Below are 24835 nucleotides of genomic sequence, written 5' to 3' on the forward strand. Positions count from 1 at the left end.
TTCCTCCCTCCCTCCTTTCCTCCTTCCTCAGTACTGGCCGGACACCGTGCGGGGCCGTGCCCCGGAGGAGGTGGAGTTCAGGAGGGAGCTGGGAGCCCGTCTGCTGGTAGAGGGAAAGACTGCTGGGTACTGCGTCCGTGTCGTGCCCCTCGGACCTGTTCTGTGCCCAGGTAGTTGGGGCTAAGTGTGCCCGTGTGTCCTTTGCAGCTAGCTGCCTGTTCTCAAGTCGCTGGCAAAACGTGGAAACAGTGTGATGTCGTCTGATAAATGGGTATTGCTCCGGGGGTTGTACACAAACTATATGTAGTTCTGGTGTTGCTTGGGTTATGTCTCTGAGGTTCTGTTTTTGCCTCAGACCAGCTCACGGCCTTCCTTTTTGTATTCTTTGACCTCGGTGCAGTGTCAGTGTCTGACATGTTCTTTCTGTGCTTGGTGGTACTGCTAACAAGGGTCTGTCATCGGCTTTATCTCTGTATAAAAGGATAACAGAAATGTTCTGCTATGCTGGGGATTGTGATGTGTAGTCAGAGCAACTCCAAACTGAGCAGTTGTCTGATTCACATGTATGTCTCTTCATATGTGTGTGCATACACAGCTAGAACGTGAGGCATTGATTAGTACAGAGGAATGTTAGGTGGGAAGAATGGGATGTTGAGAGGGGTTGATGAGAGGGTTCTGTCTGTTTTGGTAGAAGTTCAGACCGTTATAGGACCCTTTGCCTTAGCTGATCTGGAGTGGAGCACGGCCTGACCTAGAGCAGGCAGTGTGTAAGCTGCTTGCAGTATTCAGTCTGCATCTCCACAGTGTTCTGTAACTCTCAAATATCACTAGCTCTTGTAGGAGGAGTAGAAGTGGAACTGCAACACTGTAAAGAGGAAACTATATTATGGTTGCAGCAGAAAGTGTTTACTGCATTGTTAATTCTTTAAAAGAAACAAAACTAAGATTTAGTGGTGATAATCTTAATTATAAGTAGAAAGCAAGGAAATATGCTTGACTTCCTTATTTTCTATCTGTCCTTGCATTTTCTGTAGTGTTTCAGAAAGTTTTATTTCACCAGATGCAGGACCAGTAATAAGACATTAAGTGCAATAAGCTTTACTGCAACAGAAAAGATCTTGCTTTCATCTTATTGGCAATTAATTTATTATTAAATAAATGTAAGTGAAGGAGCTAGTGCATCCAGCTTAGGAAAGCAAATGTAACTGTTGAGAATCCTGTGGTGCTCATTTCTGAGACCGTAGGAGTTAGTAATTAAGTAATGTAAACTGCATTAAGAATAAAGTCCTTTTTCAAATTTGGTTTATTGCTGATAACGTGCTTTGTTCATAGTTGCACTTAATCCATAAGTGTGCCCGTATAACTGCTAATTATAATTGGTTACATGTTCTGGAGGATGCTTAGGGTGTTGTTTTTAAGCTCTCACATTGTTAACTTTTCCCAGCTGAAGAAATGATATGTTAAAATGTCTGGTTTTGTGCCATTCTGGGATGCTCAGTGTGGTCACTGGAATTCCAAAGCGTGTGTGAAGTGCACATGTTGCGCCTGTGTCTTGGGCTTGTTACTGCCACTCAGTCTTCTCTTTCAAGGCAAACAATGCCCATCTTTCAGTGCTCTCCGTAGTTATGGGGACAACTTCCGTCAGCAGGAGAGAGGTGATGTAAATTTCTGTTTGCTTTGGGCACGCTCATTGACTTACTTGGAACTAGTTTTTTTGCTTCTTGCAAAGCAAGCTTTTCATTTCATGTAATTTTTGAAGTAAATGTTTAAAGTTTAAACTTGAGTTTCATTTGTGTAGTCTTGGGCTCTGGTGGGTGGTGCAAGTATTATGACTTCTGAGTTGTCTTTTTCCCCACAGCTGTGCGAGCTGTGTGAGTGTCTGCAAACTGCTCTCATTGTTTGGCTCCTGTTATTGCAGGGTGGAGGTGAGCGGCTCAGTGATGTTTGCAGCAACTCTTAGGTGTGAATGAAACCTTACACAAAAAAGTGATAAACTGATAGATTCATACAATGCTCTGATGGAGTCAGAAAGGTTCTGTGCATACTCAAATGTTCCAGCTGTTTTGATAACAAGTTGGTCATATATGGACAAAGCAAAAAAAAAGAAAGATTTGAATATGTATTAACTATAGGTCAGAGAAGAGGAAAAGTGGCCAGATTGGATGACTGTGCTTCGTATCTTCTAGCTGCTGAGGGCAGGTCTGGCACATTTCATGGCTCGATCATCTGAACTCTTCTTCCTGCCTTAGCTGTGAGATAGCAGATGGTTTTTAAGCTACTGTGAGTACCATGGTAAAAAATGACTTGTTATGTTGTGAGGGTTCTGACTGCTTTCAGGAAAGCAACGCTACATAAATTGGGGGGGCAAGGAATGTAGCACAGCAAATAAATTTTAAAAACTTTAAACATCTTTTTGTTTTTACGTAGTATCTCTGCATGGATTTGTGAGGTTTGTGCCCCTAGGTTACATTAAGAGTCTTTTAATAATCAAGACTTTTCTTGCTGCATATCGCATTTAATAATCTTAATTAGCCAGCTCTACTGTATGGCTTTTCATACTAGCAATCTTTTTTTCATAATTGATTTGAAAGCAAACTTGTATTAGTAGGTAAGAGGGAAATCCAGCCTCATTCAGTGGTAGCCTTGAGTGAGTTGCAGCCTTTCTGGAGGAATTCTCTTATTTACCTTGTTTTTACAAAGCCAACTGGGAGGTTATCTAGTGTAATAGGAGCTAGGTGGCTCAGTTTCTCAGCCTCTGTGTCCTTATTTTAGTTTCCCTGTCTCACAGGATGCTTACCTTGCAAACTATTTGTTATAATTAGTATGTTTTATACCTTGGAAAACTGAAATACGATATGAATAGTGATCATCCTCATATTTTTTTTGATCTGGTGCATGACTAAATCTGTACAGAGTGGTGCAAAGCTCACTAAACTTCAGTCATGTGTGATTATAGTGAGTGCTGACAATTTGTTTAATTTTTAATGACAGGTTGTCTCCTCCTTGCAAAGCATTGAGGGAGTTGTGGTATCACCTGTCCTTACTACCCACGTGAAATTAAATGTGGGTTACATACCTAAAATAAGAAACTTAGGTACCTTTCATAATCATGCTTCTCACTGAGTTGGTTTCTGGTGTATGTGTTGAGTGTTACTGAATTTCTTTCTCTCTGGAGGTGAGGTGTGTCTTTTAAACAAGATAATACAATTGAAAGATGTCTCTTCCCAATTGTAAGCTGTTCAGTCTGTTATGCCTAGATTCCAGTGACTTAGGATCAACATAAACTCGCATAGTATAGATAGGCTTCATGTCTTAGCAAAATCTAGAAAAACTGTGTGCTTTGTAACGGTAGGATGCAAATGGTGTGTTGTTGCAGATGAAAGTAAATATTAGCTGAAGAACTTTGTTTACTTGCTGGGTTTTAGGTTGCAAGCTCAGTGTTCTGTGCAGGGAAGATGTCTTTGGTAGTGGAAGCTTATGCTGGCTAGACTATAGTCATTGTCTTTGTTGGACTTCAGTGACCTAAAGACCCAGTCCACCTCTAAGAGGGAGGCTTCTTTTTGCTTCAGTAGAGCTTGCAAAAGAAAATTCTTCTGCAAGTTTGCTTCAATTTCTTGAAGATTCAACGTGCAGCTCCTTTCACATCAATTAATGCATGCCATCACTATTTTATTTTCAGGTATGTCAGAACACAGGAATGAATCCACAGCACTTGATGAAATTCATCCAGTTGGAGAAGAGGTCCAGTCTGACTCTGAGGTGACTGAGTGATAGCTGTATTAGTGTCATATCAGCCCTTCCTAGCAATGGTTTTGGGCTCCTGGAGAGGTTGATTTATGTGGCACAGGGAAGTTATTGTGGGGATGTAAGTTTGTGAGTAATCTTGAATGGGAGGGTTTGATTTTGAGATGTTGGAGCAAGTCCAGTTAACTGACAAGTAGGGATTACTTCAAGCAGTAGTTTGTCACTGTGCTGCAGGGTTTGCTTGACACGCTGAATAGATGTAGGCATCATGGAATCTAAAATGTGTAAGTACAGCAGAAAGGATTACTACTTCAAGGTAGCAGTTCTTGTGCAATGCTGCTATAACGAGAGATTGTGTTTGCTTGTGGAGTGGTGGATCTGGTCTGCTTTGGCTTTCTTTTTCTTGGTTTCAACTTAAGTTTGCATCTCCATTGTGAGCAAATGGTTGAAGTTCTCACTTGTCTATAGACAATTTGGGAAGCTGTTTCACAGAATTAGAGAGTAGATGTTTCCTTGGCTACTGTAGAGTGACAGTAGAAAATATTAGTTATTTCATTCCTTTATTCATCAATACAAATGTAGGAACTTCACTGGATTTACTTCGGATTCTCCCTGCATACCATTAAATTTCTGAGGATGCAGCTGTATTATTTAGAGCTTAAATGAGCTGTGGGCTACACTTGATGAAGGGACACTTTGTTCAGTAATCGCACTCACTGTTTTAACAGAAATATTATTTTGAGTTAATGGTTTCATCTTCTCACTGGTCAGTAAGCTTAATGTGACTGAGGTTGCAGGAAGCTGCGTTCATAAGGGCAATGATCTCTGGTTTTGGCAATAATCAATACGTAGAGCATGTCTTTTGAGATACTGTTCTCCTGTAGCTGTTCTTCGGGGGTTGTGGCAGAAAGCAATTCTTCAGATTCTCTGTACTTTCTTATTCCATTATTGTCTCCTCTGTTTTGTAGCTGCAAGTATTGGAACCGCATAATCTCTGCTCTAAAATAGCATCAGTTTTGGAGAACTGATGGCAGTGGAAAAATTCCACACCCCCTTTTTGAGCATAGGTCACCTTCTTTTAACCTGTGTTGTTTCTACAGTCTTGTTTGCTGAGCAAACAAACGTGTACTTATCTGGGGAAGAAGTAGGGGAATAAGGAAAGCTGATGTGAGAGTGAAGAATTAGGGGTAACAGGCACAAAAAGGGAGTCCTCAGAACCTCCATGTAAGTCAGCGAGGGAAATATTCATCACATTCCACCCCGCAACTGTAGTCAATTGGTCTTAGCTCTCATGAAGTGGTGGTGCGATCACCTCTTGCCTCTATGTTATAATTAGTACATTGAGCATAAATTACTGCTACTGATGATCTACTAATTGATGTTCTGGGTGGTCAGAGCTGGACCACTCGTTACAGCATGTGCCAGGCTTTTGTGCATACTCATGTTAGTTAGTAGAATCACAGTTGGGTGAAGTGTGAAATGAATTGTTCCCCTTGCTGTTGGTGTCTGTTTGAGAGGAGTTTTCCACGTATGATGTTCTCTATTCTTGACTCTTTCAGGACATGGTTCATCTCTCCTATCTCACATTAAATGTGATCAGAGTGTTTGTCCATTGTTTTGGATGTGTTCAAGTGGTTGGTAGAGGTTGTCACATTGCAGTAGTATTCTCACCAATATGAGATACATTCTGATGAGGGTGGGCAGTAAACATGATGTGCAGTTGTTGTAGATGTATGATGTAACCGGAGCTGATAAAGTCACATTTCATAGTCTTAGTGAAGTTACAGACATTCACTCAAATGTTTTTATCTACAGCAATATTATTGACAAGTATAAAATCACGAAAGCTTTTCATACAAACATCCCTTTACCTAAGTGTGGTTTTAGTGGTTGCATCAGGATGTGCTTCAAAATAACAGGTAATTTGTTTAGGGCCAAGACTAGTGTCTTGTGCTGTGATGGTGTTGCTCTTATAAATAAATAGTCTGTTTCTTCCAAGAGTCTTTTCCAGATCTTAACCCGGGTCATTATTTGAATGCAGTGGTTATGCTGCTACTTCTACTCTTCATAAAACAGCAGCATCGTGTTACTAACTTTGGCTCTGGAATTGCGTTGAAGCTTTCCAGTTCTGGTTTCTGCATTTCGCTATAGATTTACTGCTGTTGGCCGAGTTGGAATTGCATGCCATCAGTTTGGTCAGAAGGTGGCGCTAAATTAGGAGAACAGCCAAAGCATGTTAAACAACTTTAAGGGTTGGAATCGTCACTTTTATTTTTCTTATAAACAAGTAAATTTATTGCTTTTTTTTTTCCCTACTTAATACTTCTTGTTTATCATTAGCCAGTACAACTTGATTTATCAAAGGCTGCCTTTGTTGTAGTTGGAGCAGCATGAACTACATCAAGTGTGCGTATGGAAAGATTAGGTTTGTGCGTGGCCCCATGTCTCATTTGTCTACCCTTCTCCTCTCCCATTACATCCTGGTGTTTCCTATTTCTTAGATCTTGAAGCTTTGTGTTACTTCTGAGATGTGCTAGCATACTAATGAGATTTGGGTTTGTGATGAAATGGATGTATGCAGACCTGGTATATCACAATATTACCAAAAGGGAAATAAGTCAGCTGTCATAAGATCTACACATAAAATATTCTAATTCAGATCACTCAGTATATTCCAGAACCAACACTAACCTGTTTCTTCTGGTACAATAGGAAGGTGAAATGGCTCAGGAGTCTCCCAAAAATTCAGCAGCTGAAATTCCTGTGACGAGCAATGGACAGCTGGAAGATTCTCACGAGCACAGCTTTAATAGGGTAAGAGCTTTCCTTAGTGTCTAACTGGGGACTGTTATTGGAAATGCTGAAGTTAAAATGCAGTGCGTAATGTACTTCACTTGACATAGTTTACTCAAGTTTTTTGGTATTTTAGTTTGTTAAATGTTAATCTTGTTGGCAAGAATAATAATGAAATTCTGTCAAGGGTGCATAGAGATCGCTTGCAAAGTCAGGAGTGTGCACTTGTACATTATTGACTCTTAAGTTCTTAGGATATAAATTTTTAATCCTGACAGTTTGACCAAAACAGGAAAGCAAACACTTTTAAAATACTGAAGTCCTGTGGAGTCCTCAAATAATTTTTATAACAAGTTTTATATTGTCTAAGGCAAGCTATTTCTAAGGGAGGTTAAGTTAGGAGGTAACACACCTGTAAGTAAAGATGGTCACTTTCTGATGTGAAGCTGTAGGTAGGGGAGAAGTAATTTTTCTATACTTAACCTGGAAAATTACTACTGTATTTATGTTATTAGATGATAAGTATTACACTCTGTCCTATTTGTAGCATGTGGAATGAGTTTCACCTCATCTGTATGTATGATCTGTGTTTTTCTTATCCTTATTGCATTTTACAGCGGGTTGTTCTTTTGTTTCACAGCCCAGCAGAGGGTGCAGTGCTACAACTTAAGGAATTTGGTGTTGGTCCTCTTTGCATTTATTTTGTTTTTCAGTTGGAGATCAGAATACTTAACTCGTCTTCATATTTGCTATCCGTCAATACACAGATTTTGAGGAAATCTCTAAGCTCTAACAGTTCCATGCTGACATGCAATACAGAATTATTTCTAAGAGAAATACCAAGCACAGCTTGGACTTGTTGTTCTGTCCTATTGAACTACTGATTAGAGGGCAGGAAAAATAAGTTTAAGAAGAAGTCATGTGCAACTGGAGCATACTACCCAATCATGTGTATTTAAACGAAGTTAAAACTAAATTTTGATTAGATTATGCCTACGTTCTAGGTGGGACAACTGAAATACACTTAGAAGTGTTAGTAGGTATAGGTTCACTTGGGAATAGAAAAGCAGATGTACTATTTTTAAGCCTCTCAAATATGATGCTGATACGACTTGACTGCTGTCTCAAAGCTATCTGTCCTTTACCTAGTAATTGCTTCTTAGGAGTAGCGCGTTCAATAATTTTTTAGTAGTTATGGTACATGGAGATTGTACTCTTGTTGACTCGGTCACAGCACTTGTTTACTCCAAATATAATTACCATTTTCTGTGGAAAATTGAGATGTTAGAGAAGTTTTTGTTTATGGCCGCATGGTAAAGTTGAGGTAGATTCTGCAGACATGCTATGCATTTTTGTGGCTTGGAGTTAAATCTGTTCTGAAACTTCCACTAAACTCAAAAATGGATCAAGTATTTGGTTGAGTCCAAGAAAAATTACGCTGTGCAAATCTAATTGTGTTTATTGCTGTAGCTTTTTATACATTTTTGTATTGACACTTTTTTCATATTGGAATCAGTGAAGATGAATTTTTTGAACTGTCTTGTGCAAGTTAACACCTGCATGACCTAAACTCAGAATATGTGATAAGTAGGGCTTCTTATAAACAAAACAAAGAAAACAATCTCCTTGAAATTAGTATCTATCTGTTTACTGATCTCTTAGTCTCAAAATCTAATATTAAGCTACCATTCATCTTTGTGTTTATTATTTTTAATGGTTAATGCTATACTTTCTTTTTTTTGTTGCCAATATTTTCAGTAATTTTGTTGTTTTTACCTAAGGCAATATTCTGCACCACAGTACTTCTATGTTGAGTTTTCAGGGGTCTTCTTCCTATTAACCTATGGAAAGGACAGGCCAAGCACTTGTTTTTTAGGAGGTCACTTAAGAATGGGGCAATATGTCATTATCACAAAATTGTATTCTTACCGCAGTGCTTAGTATATGTGTGAACACGGAGGGATTTTTGTCCACTCAAATTCTAGTGTACTTTTGAATCAGAATTTCTTGGTAGTTGGGGAATAAGGCTGTGTTAGTTTTTGTTTTGTTATTGTTACGGTCAGTGAGATGTCCAGCTGTACATGGTATAATTCAGGTATAAAAAAAAATGTAATTTATCCTGTATTTCTATTTCCTCTTCTACTCCACTTTGCCACAAACCCTTGACTAGTTTGTATTTTTATTTTTTGAGTAGAGATGTAGTTGGACAGTGTGCTTCTCAAGATTCTATGGTTATTAAGATTTACACAGCCTTTTTAGCAGTATCATCAGACCTCATCCATAAGCCTCTCGGGGATGACATTTTTGACTCAATGTGATATTTGTACGTACTGAAGCATGACAAATATTTCATTTTGCAAGACAAGGTAATACAAATACATTTATTTTGAAGTGGCAAGGAGAGTTGCTTGTTCTTTGTAAGAAAAATGTGACTAGTTGTGCAGAATATCAGACAGAACAGATTGTCGTAATGACATTGCAGGAAGAAGCGTATTTGTTCCATTCTTGTGGATATATATTACAGCACTACTTGATGCATCTTCAGTAAGTTGTAGCTTCCGTGTGTTTAAGAAAAAGAATCAAAAGAATATTTACAACGTAACTTGAGTGTTTGCTTAACTATAAAATCTCATTTAGAAATATGCTGCTGCATACGCTGTCTAGTTTGTAATAGTAAGAGATGCCTAAGGAATTCTGACAAGTTTTGTCCTGCCTCTATGGTAAATGGATTTTTTTTCTAACTAATAAAGCCTGTAACTTAAGTCATCAGTGGATAAAATGTCTAATGTTTCATTACAGGAAGGCTTGATCTGGTGCTTTTCAGCTCTCCAAGCTCTGTTGAAACTTAGTTAAGCTTTAAAGACGTGATGTTTAGAAGTATTTGCTGATGTTTGGCTGCTTTTTAGTCTATGTTAATAACAGAGAACTTCAGTGATTACTAATTAAGCATGTTGTTCTTGCTACTTTGTACAAGAAAAGGACAAAAAAAAAAGGTTTAAAGTCACTTATCCCTGTCTTGTAGAACAAAGTTTGCTTCCCATGGAAGTGGCTTTAATGTTGCTGAAGGGATAAGAAGTGAGAAAGTATATTAATCCTTATTGAATCACATGCCATGTGATGTGGAAGCTGCATAGGAATAATTTAGAAAGCCTTATTCACTTGGTCTGCCTGTAAAGGTATTCAAGCAGCCATAAGCTACTTGTCATGCTTAAACTATTGTATGATATCTGTACTGAGTTCTGAAGTCTGCATCTCTGAAATTCTCATTTCAATATTTGTTTTTGCTTTCTGTGTTGCACAGAAGGTGGTGTTGTAAGGTCAACTCATTTTGTCTTTTCCCATTAAATGCTCCCCTGGCCTTCTTTCTCATGTTCTACCTAAAACATCTGAGTTCTATTTGTTAGGTTTTGCTGTACTGACTGGTGTGTCTAGAACTCAACTTGTGCACTTACATTTTAATTCGCACTGGTTTTAGAACTCAGATCGACATGTCAGTTATAGAAAACTGCTTTTAAAATGAAACCAGTTCAGTCTGTGTGTTTGTTGCCAAGCAGTCTGCTTCATCAGTCTTAAAGAACAGTAATTATGAATGTGAATGGTGAGAGTACAAGTGAAATAAATATAAAAGCAGATTGTAATATGGCATTAGGTAAGCCTAAAGGATTGTGGCAGGAAAAGCTTACCTTCTGTTTCAAGAGAAGGGTATGTATTGAGAACAGAAGAAATATCAGTCCATGTTTTCTGCTTCTTTAAGGTAGAATAAAGCATTAAGCATAAAAATAAATGGCAGGAGAGGTGTAATTTCTATTGATATGAAAATCTAGGGGATTCTTGGAAGACAGAGATAGAATGAATCAAAGGGTAGAGGAAAATATGGGATAAGGAGCCCTGCTAGCGCATCCATTAGGGCTGTAAGTGAAAGTTCAGAGACATGTATCTTACTAGATGGATGTTAAGTCTACTCACTGAAGATTACATTAAAATAATCTTTAGAATTTTAAAATTAAGTTTACAATATGATGCATTACAAGTCCTTCCCAAAGGTGGATTTAATGTTCTATTGAAAACATCATAGATCATTTGAAAAATATATGAGCGTGCAATCGTTTCCAGTTCTAGTTGCTCAACTTTGAATAGGCTATTCAAATTAACAAGTAATGTGTTGGTCTTGTTTTCGATTGCTTTATTGAAAGCAATAAAAGCACCTAAAACTATGAGTTTTGAAAGTGTTGTTAGTAATAAGCCAACAACGATACTTGGACTTCCGTTAATAATGACTGATGCAACTGTGCATTCAATGCCGTTTGTGCTGCAAAATTTCTACCTGGTGGACAAACAATACTATTTTGATATCTTTCTCACTTCATTTTAAATTTGAGTGTAGAGCATGGATGGCAGATGTCTTTTAGCTCAGCCAATGTTTCCTTCCTTCCATGTGTTCTGTGTGACTTCTTTGATATGTCTACCATATCAAAAGAACTGATACAGGTTCATGCTAGTTGACTTGTATAATGAACTGAAGAATATTGCTGTTGGAGACATTTAAATAAGACTATTCTCATTATAATAGCATAATGTGGTGATTTGAACTAGAAGTGGAGTTTTGACCAGAGACTAATGTAGTTTAAATGCTCTATGCTGTGCAGGTTTGCACTGACTCAATTAGATCATACTTTTACTCCTTTGAGTCATTACCATCCTAAATGGCTGAGAATGGCATAGGTAATTCAACCTCTTGATTTCATGGGAGTATTCTAAGTTGTAGTTTTTATACTTCTAATTGTGAGTTACAATTGAAATACAGAATGATAATTGCGTAAACAAATGTAGTGCTTCGTTCATCGTTGTCAGTTGTATAAGAATTAAACCATCTCTTTCTGTGGTGATGATAGTACGTTACAGACTTGGATTTTTGAAATGTATGAGTATATCTTGAATTCTAGTGACATTGTAATTAATAACGTGTCAAATAACAAATTTGAAAGCAGGTTTTGTGATGATCAAACTCTTCCAACTAGCTGGAAGGACAATAATTGGTCAAAACATGTTTACCGTGCTGTTGAAGGAGAATCTGACTTCACTTCCTATGTTACAACAGCTATTATTGATGGGGAAAAGGAGAGCTAAGTATATTGCTTTCTTCTTGCTTTTCCAAAATATCCGTAAGCACTGTAACAGCTTCTCTTAAATGTGAAGTCTACCCAGGTAATCTTTTCCTTGCTCGAAGGTGTTTCTAAATTATCCTTGAAATGATAAATTGCTTCATCAGAAGCAGATGTTTGAGTAGCCTTTTAGTCTGTCTTTATTGCTTATAAGGAAGCATGGTCAGTTGCAAGAATCATGTGCTAAACTGAAGTTTACATGCAGAAACATGTCTGTACTGAATGAAATTAGCTGGCATGTTTGTAAACAGCAAATAGGTAGTGGATTGGTAATCACTGATGACAATTCTCATTGCATAAACGTCTTTCTTCAGCAAGGTGTATTTCAGCTGGTTGGTATAGGTATTAAAAGCAGGCGTGAATGCATTTCTTCACACTGCACTTCACCTTTTTGACAATTAAAGAAAAGATAACTCTGAACAAATGTTTGTGTGCTTGTATATGTATGTAGATGTATACATGCCTATAAAAAAACATGCCTAATATACCCACCGTTGTTTATCTTAATATATTTTTATGAACTGAATATTATTTTTTTTATCTTGGAGAAGGATGTTTTCTTATGTTTTAAAATATTCTGAATGATGTATTTAACTGTAGTTTGTTCAGTCTGTGTTTAGATTCGAAGCAAAATTGAACAGTATGTATAAAAGCACTATGGTTGCTTAAGCTTAGATATGAACTTCTCTATTTACAAAATAGATGTTCTGCATTTTTATCTTGAAATACAGATGATGGCTTGGATTCCTATTTTGAACATGCTTAAGGAGGTTAGGTGTTTGGCTTCAGATTTAAATATTTTCGTAAACTATACTGTGTGCCAGGGTGCCCTTGGGGAGATAAGAAGTTTGATGCTGTGTTCTGTTTTCTTAAATCAGTGCATCTTCCTCTCTGCTATTTGGTTATCTTTCTGCAAGCTTTTCTGCTTTTTTGTGGCTCCTACAGGCTTGCAACGTTTTGAGTTAAATGGACTGTGAATACCAGGTGAACTAGTTTGAAGCAAAGCTTTCCATCATACCACCAACTATGTGTACTTAAATGGAGGTACCAGTGTAAGTCAGCTGCAAGGACCAAGTATGTATCAGGTGTTGAGATCTGTTCTATTTGTGAGATCAGGTTCTGTGTGACTGCTGTATGTTTTTCACAGTATGTATTCTTTCCCATTTTCTTTTTGGTATTATGCTTCAGGTACAGAAATGGAGCGTAATTTTTATTAAATGGCCAGTTGTATGAGTAGAACTAGAGCAATTGCTTACTCCAATCCTCAGTTTCCCACACCAACAACATTTCTACTGTATTGGAATTCACACTTGTAGCTTTTGCTTTTTCTTCCCCCTAGGAGTTTGTCTTCAATTGAAGACAAAAGTCTGTGGAGATGTGATCCAAAGCCACTTTTAAGCAGTATCATTCTTAGGCAATACCTTCTATCTTGTTTGTGGACTCAATGACTGCAATATTACATGGAACACACATTGGATTTTAAAGATGGTATTTTGTGTGTGATCTTTTAATTGCAAGTATTATGAATAGTTAATGTACGTATACAGTCAGTGGCAATTTTTTTAGAGCTATGTATAGTTTTTGTCTACAAATTTCACCATTGCATTCTTAAATATTGCAGTACTGCATTATTGTATGTTCTTCTGCACTTTTATCTTTTCTTGCAAAGGGATGTAAAAGTATACCTAACTCTAGAAAATACCACTTTTCTATCTCCTTGATGCATAGTTTTGGTTTTTTTTGTAAGTGCATTTTACCCTTTTTCTTTTGTTTCTGTAGTAGCTTTTCATTCACTTTTTACTGCTAAGAATTAGTAGTTTACATTGCTTTGAATGCCTATACTTTTTTTTAGGCACTAAGTATATTCCATAACAATAGAGGTTTAAACTTGAGATAGAACATGACCAGAGCTCAAAAGGTTCCAGTGTATGGAGCTACTCCTGGTGAATGGTCACCAGTGCTGTTTCCCACAGCTCAGTTGGACAGCACCCTCAATAACAACATGCTTTAGCTTTTGCTTGGCTCGGAAGTGCCCTGAAGGCAGTTGGATTTGGTGTCTTGAGGACTTTTCCAACCAAACTGTTATATTGTCTTTCATGCTTTTAGAAGGATCTTAATGTCTGCCTCAACACATCGTAGCCATCAAAATTTAAACAAGGAAATTTCAGACTGCTTAAAATTGATTAATTTTAAAGGCAAAGAGAAGTAAGCAGCAAAGAGCACTTGTGATACAGAGAGGTGCTCAGAGGGAAGTTGCTAAGGGAGGACGCCTTTCTGTTTTTGCTATGTCAGAGTTTGAAGAGATTTCACGTGCTGCTTATAGGAGTTAAGGATTCTGTGATATTTAAAGATATTTCTTGCCTAGAATGGAGTAACTTGTATCTCTTAGAGTTGTTTTCATGCTTTTGATTGTAAAACATTGTCTGCCCTTAGTCTTAGATCATTCTGTATCCCGATCAGTTGAATGGAAAGCATAATTAAACTGCTGTGATTGTCTGAACCACAGACAGCTTCAGACCACTAAACATGGTGATGTAGGCCACGCTTTTGGTAACTGCCACTCAAAAAGATGCATTCTGGTTGTGCCTCAATCCTAAATTCTGTTATAACAACTTCACGTTTTCTTTAACTCTTTTTTTTTTTCTTCCTGCAAATGTCAGAAGGAAAACACATTAAATGAAAAAACCGGTGTATCTAAAATATATACACAAGCTATGCTGATTGTTTTTAATTCAAGTTTTATTTTGCATCATAGCAGAGTGCTGTGTCAATGGCAAAGACATTCCAGGCTAGAGGCAAACCCATCTGAGAACTGCTAAAATTACATTGTAGTACCTCGTAGTTGTTTTTGTTTTTTTAACGTTAGTTTTCCATTCTATTCAAATATTTCTAAGGACTTGAAACGTTCATTACCAGCTGGACTTGGACTCTCTGAAACCAAAATAACGTCTCATGACTTTGACAGCACCAAAGAGGAAGTTGTTGAGGCAGGACCATTTCCAGGGAAAGGTAACTTTTTAATCTCTTTCTCAGTTTATAATCTTCAGGTATATTTTATATGCTCAGAAATAACATTCTGTAGCTTCTGTGAGCCTTTTTATATAGATGTATAGGCTGAGATGTATGTTTGTTACAGCCTTATTTGTCTTTGGTAGCTGGGGTGTCAAAATAGAACTGCTGCACTCGTATTATCTGTCAAGGGACTAATAAAACTTTGTGTTTAATTGGCCTGCACTTGCAGGAAGGGAAGTAGTTTCCTTGAAACTCTGTCAAACCAAACACTTAAACAGGTATGCCACTTTGAAAGTCTAGACTACAAGTGTTGTACCAATTTGAAATATAACTTTTCTTTATCCACTGTTCACTTACCTGGAGCAGATTAATTAGTGAAATTCTTCTGTTCCTAAGTAGTCTTTACTTCTTTAATGTACCAGTGCACATAATTTAATGTATTGTCAGGAGCGATAACACCATGGGTCTCTCCAAATACTATGTAATTAAAGTAATTTCTCTTATTTTTTCAGCACAGATTCACAGTTGTTTAGAGCAGGAGAATTTTAGTCGATACTCTTAGAACATGTTAGGTCTTGTAAAGCCAAATATTTATTGGTGTTAAACTGTGTGGAACAAAAAAAGATAAGTAATGTCAGTGTTTGCCTTCTGTCTAAAAACAGTAGAGCAGTGATATAGTATGTGAAAGTGATATTTTAATGAATTTCGTAGCATAGTCAATTTCTGAATTTGAAGGGTTTGAAATGATCTCAAAGGAGCAGCTGTGAAAATAAGTCTCTTTGTAGTCACAGATTTAATTTGCATTTTGCTTCATTTCCTGTTTTGTAAAATGTGCTTATGAAAACAGTGATTTACATGCTGTACTGTACATATATTACAGAGTAAATGCTGTGGTTTCTTTAGGACTGAGATAAGCAGAATACGTAGCTAAAACTTGGGCAGATGGCAAGCCACTCATCATTCTGGCCTTTCTGTATTCTATTTGCAACATAGCTCTTGAAAGTGCTAAGTCTGTTAGACTGTAAGAAAAAGAATATCTTAGATGTGTTTCAAGCTATGCTCATATGTAATAACGTAATAAGTTATGTACACAAAATAATGAGCCTTAAACATGTAGTTTTTAACAATACAAATATCAGTTGTCCTTCAGAGACTGTTTTAAAATTATTCCTAATGTTCTATCCATATCAGACAGCGATAGAGCAGAAGATTAGACTGTAAAACTAGAGACAAAATTTGAATGATAGCTCTGCTTTTAAATATTCTTTATTCTGTGCACGTGCCTTTATTAAGGCTTCATTTTTGAAGGAAAAGTAAGTAATAATGCAGGGAAGGCAAGGATCTGAGAGGTGCTGAATAGTGAAGCATGCATGGGGCTGCGTTAATAGTGTCTAGTGCTAGGGATTTTTCTTTTAACTGCTTGTCTTTGTTTGCTTATTGAAGTGATTTAATCTTCAGGTCTGTAGTAGTAGGATCTTGTAGTCCAATTTTTATGACTGGATGGATCCACTTGCATCTCTTATGTAATGTACCATAATCAAAGGTCACAACAATGGCACCTTTCAATCTTATTGCTTCTGTGTAACATTAAATTGTTTTTATATTCCATGAATTAATATATTTTGCACCTCATTCTGGTAGTGCTGTAGAATGTGTTTAATAGGCAAAATCTAGTTGTTGATTTAGTTACTTTAAGTGGCATTTCTGCTGTTAGCGATAGGTAAGTTCTAGTGCTAAGTGCTAAAGTTTAGACTTCTTTTTAAAATTCCCATCACACAGTGGTCACTCTCAATCCTACAAAGCATCTCAGATCTTTTCAGCAGAAGTGATAGAAGCACTCGCCGGTATGCTGATGACTCATGACTGCAGAGGAAAAACTATCTCATTCTATTTTTTGTTCGACTCTTGAAAATTCTGTGACATTGTCACTCTGCATTTATGTGATAAGAAAGAGTTGCAGAACTCACCGGACAACTTAAGGAGCACACACAGTGCAGGTCATTTGAAGGTGTGTTTTTAAAGTGGGAACAAGCAAGTATTGTAAAATTCTTTTTGGGAGGGAAGTTACTCTCTCTAACAGCCAATGATTCTTAGAATCATCAGGATAGGTTATCGTTGAGTTTTGTGGGTGTGTTATAAGTTTAAAAAAAAAAAAAGGCAGGTTTAGGAGTAGATGTTGATGAAGTCTAGTTAAAATTGGCCCAGATTTCAGAGCCTGCTTGGCCCCCTGATGCTGTGAGTGTATTGTTCAGCAGCAGCATGGAGTGAAAACAATCTAAAACTGAAAATATGCCTTCATATGCAGCAGCCATATATGGAGTTTTCTGTTGATAGTACGTATTTTACTTATGAAGCTTTGTATTTTGATTACCCTTTTTAAAGAAAGAAAAATTGGTATCATGACTAGAAAATTAAATCACAGAAACTTGGAATAGTTCACATGAACAGCTGCACCTATTCAAAAGCATTTGTGCATCTGTGAATGCTTCTATTTAATGTGTTGCTAAAACAAATATTTCTTTGCTTTGAAAATCGATCTGTGTACAAGTACGTTGCCTCCTAAGGGAAGGTGGTGGATTTTCATGGTTAAATGTGTCCCCTTTTCAGGTTCCTCAGCATCACCCAAGTCAACTATTATATCTGCCAGCAGTGCAGCAGCTAGCAGACTGGCTGGACAAGGTTGTGATTTAATTATTCCCACAGGTATCACAGCAATGAGCGGATAACGCCCTTGTCTCTGCTGACACTGTACTAACTCCTCCATCTCTTCAGTCATTTGATTTACTGTTACTTGGAAGCATAATTTCTAGGGACTTTTGGTGTTCCTGGTTTCTGGATTTTAACTGTTCACTAAGTAATCTCTGCTTCCCTTTCTATTTGCTACTTTTTGTGCTATTGCATTAAAAACAAATTACTACTAACAGACAGTAACTACGATGTGTATAACCAAGTTCTTTTATTTTGGTTAAAGCTGAAACTCATGGCATTCTTTTTGCACCAAATGTTCATATTTTCCTGTAAAACAGAGTATGAGGTGGTAATTAGGAATTTCTAACGCCCAAGCTTGGCTTTGCCATTTGACTCATTTTGTGCCTATGGGCAAATTACTTAACATCTGTTTCCTTCTGTGTAAAAGGAGAAAACTCATTCTGTTACCTCATAAGGGTGTTGAGAGGATTAATTACCTAATGTTTGCACAGCATTTTGAAGACATAAAGGATACAGTAGTGCTTGATGTTGAAGGAGTATCTTGAGGCATCTTTATAGATGTTTTTTCCAGTCACTTATTTACATAAATAACCAGCAGGGCTAAGGTGACTGTAAGTAGCCATCAGGACTATTCAAAGCATGCGAAAGCAGCACTAGTCAAAATTGTTTACAAATAAATTTTAGAAAACTGCTTTTAAAATGATAGAATTTGGCATTTTTTACTGTTTAGTATGCTAGGAAATGATTTTTCAAAAATAAAACGTAGAATTTGTTATGTCCTGTACTAGCTTCAAAATACAAAGTAGACACTGAATACGTGCTCATGGGCCCTAAATATCTTGATTTGGTGCTAGCAAATGCTTCTTTATTGCTGTTTTCATGCTGTTGGTGCATGGAATTAATCGTTCCTAAACCAACAAGCTAAAAACTGACATACATAAATAAGTTACACTTCCTTAATATGGCTAAATGCGTCTTCTAGAAAGAATAACGTTCATTAGAAAGAAAATCTGTTTTGTCACGTCTTTAAGTTATACTCTGTGGCAACAATTTTTGTAAACTGGTAACATTCACTTAGTGGTTTGCAGGATGTAAACAAACTTTAGATTTGCTAAATCCAGTTGAATGTTCAACTTTTGGAATGCGTTTTTTTTTTTTGAAAAAACGCAGATAAAGTAATGAACAGATACCTAAAATGGTTTTAAGGTTGGCTAGTAAACTCCATGCTTTCAGGTAAGCTCCCTCCAGCCTATTGCCAAGTAAAAGTCCTGAGATGCACATTCTCTATATCTGTCGTTAATATAATTTTCCTGAATTCATCTTGAAAATGTACATATTTATCCATGTGTTTACTTTGACCTCATTCTCCTTTTGCATGTGCAGTTGCACAGATCTTCCATACTCCTATTCATTCCTTAAACAAATCAAAAACCAAGGCCTTAATTACTTGCTTTGTGTATAACATAGGGGGTAGAGCTCAGCAGAAGAGTGGACCTGTTGTGTTAGCAGATGAAGTAAAGAATCCAGCAATGGAGAAGTTGGAATTGGTGAGAAAGTGGAGCCTAAATACTTACAAGGTATGTGGACTTGAATTTGTGTGTGCATATATATATTCTAGAAATGAATTTGCAACTAAATCAGACTAAGGCTTTTGAAGAAATGCGTTGTAGTATGAAAGGAAATAATTTCTCATTTCACTGAGCATAAACAAGAATGTGCATGGAAGGCTTAGTTCTCTTTAAATGACTGGATAAAGGTACTGATTTAACAAGGAAAAGAATGTTGTGTGTCTAATGCCTCCTTCAAAATAGAGAACGTACAGATTTCAATATGTAATGCTTGTGATTAAGTCATCTTGCTAAATTGATTGCTGATACAGTAGAATTTTATCTGACGGAAAAAGTCAGGTGAATCTGCAAGTTATAAACTTGTTGATTGCAATTCTGATGTTTGTTTTATATTAGCTCTATTTTTTTTCTTAGCATTGTAATTGTTGTTTCCAGTTTTTCTGTTTTAATTTTGTTTGGCACTTGTAGAAGTGCTTAAAGCACACCAGTTTGCCAGAAGTGACTCTTATTAAAATAGCCACAAAGTAAGGAACAGTTGCCAGGAAATTTATTACAGTCAGGAGCTAAGACTAATTTTGAAAAATAACTTTCCATTGTGGATGAAACTCAAATGGCAGAGGTGGGGACAGCTAGCTGTACTTTAGTGGGGGGTACGTCAGGCCATAAAGAGGTAAAGAATCTGTTTTAAAATGGTTTTTCTTGTAAAACAGAGGTCTGAATCCCTCCTATGCCTTGAATCCAGGTAGGACCTTCTCCCCTGTGAGGATGTTCAGTATAGTGAATGTAGACATTGCACTCACTAGAAAAGGTTTATGCTGTTTATTGTGTTAGAATCAGAAATTTGACCCTTTTTATGTACAAAAAGCATATTTAATTTGGTTATGGACAATATTTCAGTTTGTGGACATACAAGCTTGCCTTATTACTTTTCAGAAAGGAGAAATTATATTTACTTTTTTTTTACTAGGTATCTTGTAATAGCTAAAAGCATTGGTCTTCAGTGAATCTCTCTCAATGACTACTAGTCTGAAATCTTTAGGAGGATAGGTCATTAGTGGCTAATCATAATTTCTTCCCAATCCATCTTTCTTCCTAAAGATTTTGTTATGCACTTTTTGCTGTAGGTTTCTATTTCCATGTGTTCTTACCAATCTCAGCCAGTTCGCACACTTAATGCAAGTATCACTCCTTGCCTGCTTTGGCAGATAAATTCAGAAATCATACCCATCTGTGAAATGATGATTAAGTATGACCCTATGTGTTTTGTATACCTTATTATTTTGTTTCTTGTGCGTCTCTGTGAATGAGAACAGAAGTAAGAGGAGGGTATAAATTGTGTTTAAAGAACTGCTTACTAGTGAAAAATCACAGGAAGTTGACATTACTGGCCTAGCTTAACTATGAATTTTCAAAGGCTGCTTAGCTTTATCCCTAAACTGATAGGCTTTTAAAACTAGTCTGTTGCCTTTGCGGCTACTGGCCCTCTTCATTAAGAGCTGCCCTGAGAATCAGTTGTTAACAGGTTGAGAGCTTGTTGATTAAAATTAGGGACCAGACCAATAAAGGCATCTGGTGATTGGGGTCCACTACAAGCCAACTAATCAAGGGGAGCTTGTTGACAAGGTTGTCTTACATCAGCTGCAAGAGATCTCATGTTTGCAGGTTCTCATCAGGATGGGAGATTTCAACCACCCAGATATCTGCTGGGGAAAACAACATTGTGACCTGCAAGCAATCCAAGAGACTACTGTTGTCTACTGATGACAACTTTGTTTCAGATATAGGACAGACATACCAGAGATAAAGCGTTTCTGGAGCAGATACTCATCAGTGCAGAAGAGATTGTTAGAGGGGTTAAGATCAGAAGCGGCTTGGGTTGCAGTAACTATGCCCTGGTCATGTTCATGATCGCAAGGAACATGGGTCTGGGAAAGAGTAGAATCAGGATCCAGAACTTCAAGGGAGCGAACTGGAAACTGTTTATGGAATTGGATGAGATCCCCTAGGAAACGGTCTCTGGGGACAGAGAGACAGAACAGAGCTGGCAGCACAAGAGCTCTCCATTCCCCAGAACAAAATCAGACAGAAATTGGGCTTATCCAGCTTGGAGAAGAGAAGGGTCTGAGGAGTTCTCAGTGTGGCCTTCAGGTACTTTAAGGGAGCTAATTAGCAGCAGGGGGACTGTCTTATTACGTAGTCTGATGGAATCCTGGGCAGCCTAGTGGTTGGCAGCCCTGCCCAGGGAGTTGGAACCAGTTGATCCAACCAGTTCCTTCCAACTGTGAGGCCAGTCTATGAGTCTTTCCAATCTTCTCCCTAGTTATCATGAGTTAGCCTCAGAAGGAGTTGCTTATTTTCCATGATCTAATGGCAAGAGCTTTTTCTTTTTTTTTTTCCTTTACCTAGACTTGTTTGGATGAGAGAAGCTTTTTCAGTTAACAGTTAATATGAATGCAAGTTGCAAATCTTCTTTGCTTTCAGTACTTTTAATAAGTAAGCTTAACTAATTTCTTAGACAATTTCTTAAACTTTAAGGAAGAACATAGTAAATGTATTTTCTAAATTTCTTTAGTATTGATCTACTAATTAGAACTGTCCAATAATGTCTCTGTTCATCCTTTAATGTACACTGTTTAAAATAACTTAGTTTAAATTTCATTATGCTGATTTTTTTATTCGACAGAATTGATTTACTTAATATGCCTTGGATGCCTTCTCACTTGTTAATGAGTGTAATTATGCTGGACAGTGTTTTTCTAGTTACTTTTTTAGAACAAAACAAAATGGAATTAATGTGAAATATTCTATTTGCTAGTGAAAGAGTATAGGAAATTATGTTTATACCAGTCCACTTGTACCTAGAGTGAATGGAAATAGTGGCTAGATACATCTTCTTAGTTGCTTTTGTTCAATGTTCAACTTTAGTTTTAACTAAGTAGGCAGAATAAATATTTCAGATGACTAATTCTCATTTGAACTGTTGTCTTTTCAGATATTTTGCTGTAAATTCAGGGGAAAATATTCCTGTGTAATTTATTTTTACTCCTCCCCGTCCCCCCCCAAAAAATTTTACCTCTTTAAGTTACGTTTTTCTCTTGGATTTCCATAGGTATGTGAGACTCAGTCTTTTTTTTTTAATAACCAGCACTTATTTAATTTCATTTTTTGTTAAATACTTCATTACCTAACTTCTTGCTAAGCTATATTTTCTAATTTCAGCTGCTTGGTATTTCTGATGTATTTAATGATTATATCATTTGTTCTTTTCAAAATTTGTGAATCCTGACAAAAATCTCCTAGATTAGCTGTGTTCTTTCTTGTTAATTGATTGAATCTAGTAAAATAGTCCAAATGCTCTGTACCTTCTAATCCAAAGTTCATCAGTTATGACCATCTTGTTTGGCTAAATCCTTCTTGAGTCTTTGTTTTATTTGTCTATTAAACTTAAAAAGTACTGAAAAGTTCTAACAGGTATTACAAGTCTGTCTGTCTCCTTTGGAAGTAAGTTAAGATTGGACTAAGCCAAATTCCTTGGATTTGGAGACCCTGGAAAATCTAGTGCTGTAATGTATTTTGGGAATGTGAATTAAGATAGGGTTGGTCTTTATGTCTCTCAGCAAAATTGAAGTCTTGTGCTTAGGTAAAGTTGTAGCCTTGTCTATTACTGAGTTTCATTGTAATCCTGTTTCTAGCAGTCATTCTTCAAAGGTATAATTTAGTTTTGTCTTCACGGATTAACTGGAATTTAATCATAGCAGCAAATAATCCCTGTTTTGCCGAGGGAAGTTGCATAGTTCTGCCACATTTCTGCTTTGCAAATTACTTCAATGCATCAGTCAAGGGAAGCCCAAATGATGTGTCTTGAGAGCCTTGCTCTCATGTTGGTCTCTGGCAGAATGTCACAGACAATTAGAACATGATAGCTGTCTAAGCTGTCACAGCCATTGGCTGGCTGGCTCAGCCTTGTAAAGGCAAGACTTGCTCACTGTATAAATAAACTGCAAGGATGCCTCAATGTTTATTTTCAGACCCAAGTAGAATTCTTAACAATCAGCTCCATTTTATAGGTGTGTTAATAACAAGAAATGCATTTTTATGTTTTACATATGAGTGAAAGTTTTAAGTCACCTTTAAAAAACGTGCTGAAGACTCCTTCCATCCATCTTCTGCTTCTTCCTTCGAAAAAGAGATTAAAAAATTTAGACATTCCCAGGGCCTTAATAGGAATTCCAAAAAATAACAGGGATTATCTGGAATGGGATGGTTAGTAGACAAAGTCATCACGGAGCAGAAATGGTTATGCAGAACTGGTAATATTCTCATTAATTGCCTTGAATGTTGTGGGCTAAATAATTGCTGCTTTAAACTTAATAAGATTCACTGAACCTAAAAAGAGATAAGCATTCTTTTACTTGAGAAACAATTAGTTATACTCTTGATTTGCTAACTTAAATATTCATATTAGTAGGAGTTGAGACTTGTCCAACTGTTCTTGCTGAGTCCTGATGAACTTCTAAAGAGTGTGGTGTTTTTTTTTTCAGTTTGTTGTGCAAACTTATATTGGGAGGGGTGATTGTGAAAGAATTGTGTGTAATTATCTGTCCCTTGAAGCTGAAAATGGGTGTATACTGTGATGTCTTGGATATATTTGATTCTTTATAATTTAAATTTTTTCCAGTGTACACGTCAGATCATCTCTGAAAAACTGGGTCGTGGCTCAAGAACAGTAGATCTGGAATTAGAAGCTCAAATAGATATACTGAGAGATAACAAAAAAAAGTATGAAAATATCTTGAGACTGGCACAGACTCTGTCTACACAGCTCTTCCAGATGGTACATACCCAAAGGCAACTTGGAGATGCTTTTGCTGACCTGAGTTTGAAATCATTGGAACTTCATGTAAGACTTTTATGGTGTTCTAAAAAAATATGTAACGAAACGGCAGAGATGAAGATAAGCCTAATTGACTTGCGCAGGTTGTATGGTAGTTAGCAGCTGGTCCTATAAACATTTGTTAACAACATTACGTATTCTTTTTGTTAAAAGCATCTGTAATTCATTTAAAACTGTAGGATATCACTGGAGTTACTGTAGTTCTTAAGTGTTTCTAAATGTTTGCCTTTAGCTGGTGATTGGACTTGGCAACTGACAACCTTCCTTTGTATAGAAAATGCATTTTACTATTCCTTTTTTCTCCTAATGAGATGTCAAAGTGTTCTGGAGCATTATTTCATGTCAATTACAGGATGTCTTTGGGGAAATATGCCTGGCAGTGGGTAGAGTAGGGCACATTACTTCACTGCTGCATGTTTAATATGAGTAAATTATTTTTCTGTAGTAGAGTCAAGCACTGAGATTTAATCTTGTAGTCTTTTTTTTAATCATAATTATGCTGCTAATAGGACTAATTTTTCCTTTTATGTTTGGAGTTTCTGAGCAAGGGAGGCAATCTTCAGATATCTGCATTTGGGTTGTTCTTAAAAGTTTACAAATTTATGTAGTGCTGTCACTTTATTACTGATGACAAAACTCTTGTAAAGAAAGAGATGGTAGGTGTTGCGTACAAAAAAAAAAAGTTGGTTTCCTTCTATGTAAATCCTTCTGTACTTCCAGTGTTAAATCTATTTCATACTCTGCCTGATCGCTTGGGAAACCACTATCAAGGGGCTTTATGATTCCCTGGAATGTGGCTGATGAAAAAGCCCAAATTTAGTTTGTTGTTATTAAATGTAACACTTATGAAAAGGGAAAAATAAACATGATTGCCTATTGTCATTGAGTTTTAGGGGAAAAGAGGAATTAATGTTTGTGTAGAAGAAACTTAACCAATAGCCAGTTTAAAAAAA

At 36.8% G+C, this 24835-nt stretch overlaps 1 protein-coding gene across 3 annotated transcripts in view; it reads left to right on the forward strand.

Moving 5' to 3' along the window:
- Positions 1-2207: 2207 nt before the first annotated feature.
- ARFIP1 (ADP ribosylation factor interacting protein 1) overlaps positions 2208-24835 on the forward strand; it is a 35245-nt gene continuing 12617 nt past the window's right edge. Inside the window, exons 1-7 of one of the 3 annotated variants that reach the window (XM_010709555.3) lie at positions 2208-2280; positions 3680-3759; positions 6457-6558; positions 14594-14708; positions 17319-17390; positions 18888-18997; positions 23667-23888. In XM_010709555.3, the coding sequence (XP_010707857.1) occupies positions 3682-3759; positions 6457-6558; positions 14594-14708; positions 17319-17390; positions 18888-18997; positions 23667-23888 (699 nt within the window). In that variant the 5' untranslated portion in view covers positions 2208-2280; positions 3680-3681. Of the gene's footprint in view, positions 2281-3679; positions 3760-6456; positions 6559-14593; positions 14709-17318; positions 17415-18887; positions 18998-23666; positions 23889-24835 lie in introns of all 3 variants that reach the window. The other 2 variants (XM_003205462.4, XM_003205461.4) reach the window with 2 other exon arrangements.

This window comes from Meleagris gallopavo, chromosome 4 (assembly GCF_000146605.3).
Source record: "Meleagris gallopavo isolate NT-WF06-2002-E0010 breed Aviagen turkey brand Nicholas breeding stock chromosome 4, Turkey_5.1, whole genome shotgun sequence".
Classification (NCBI taxonomy): Eukaryota; Metazoa; Chordata; class Aves; order Galliformes; family Phasianidae; genus Meleagris; species Meleagris gallopavo.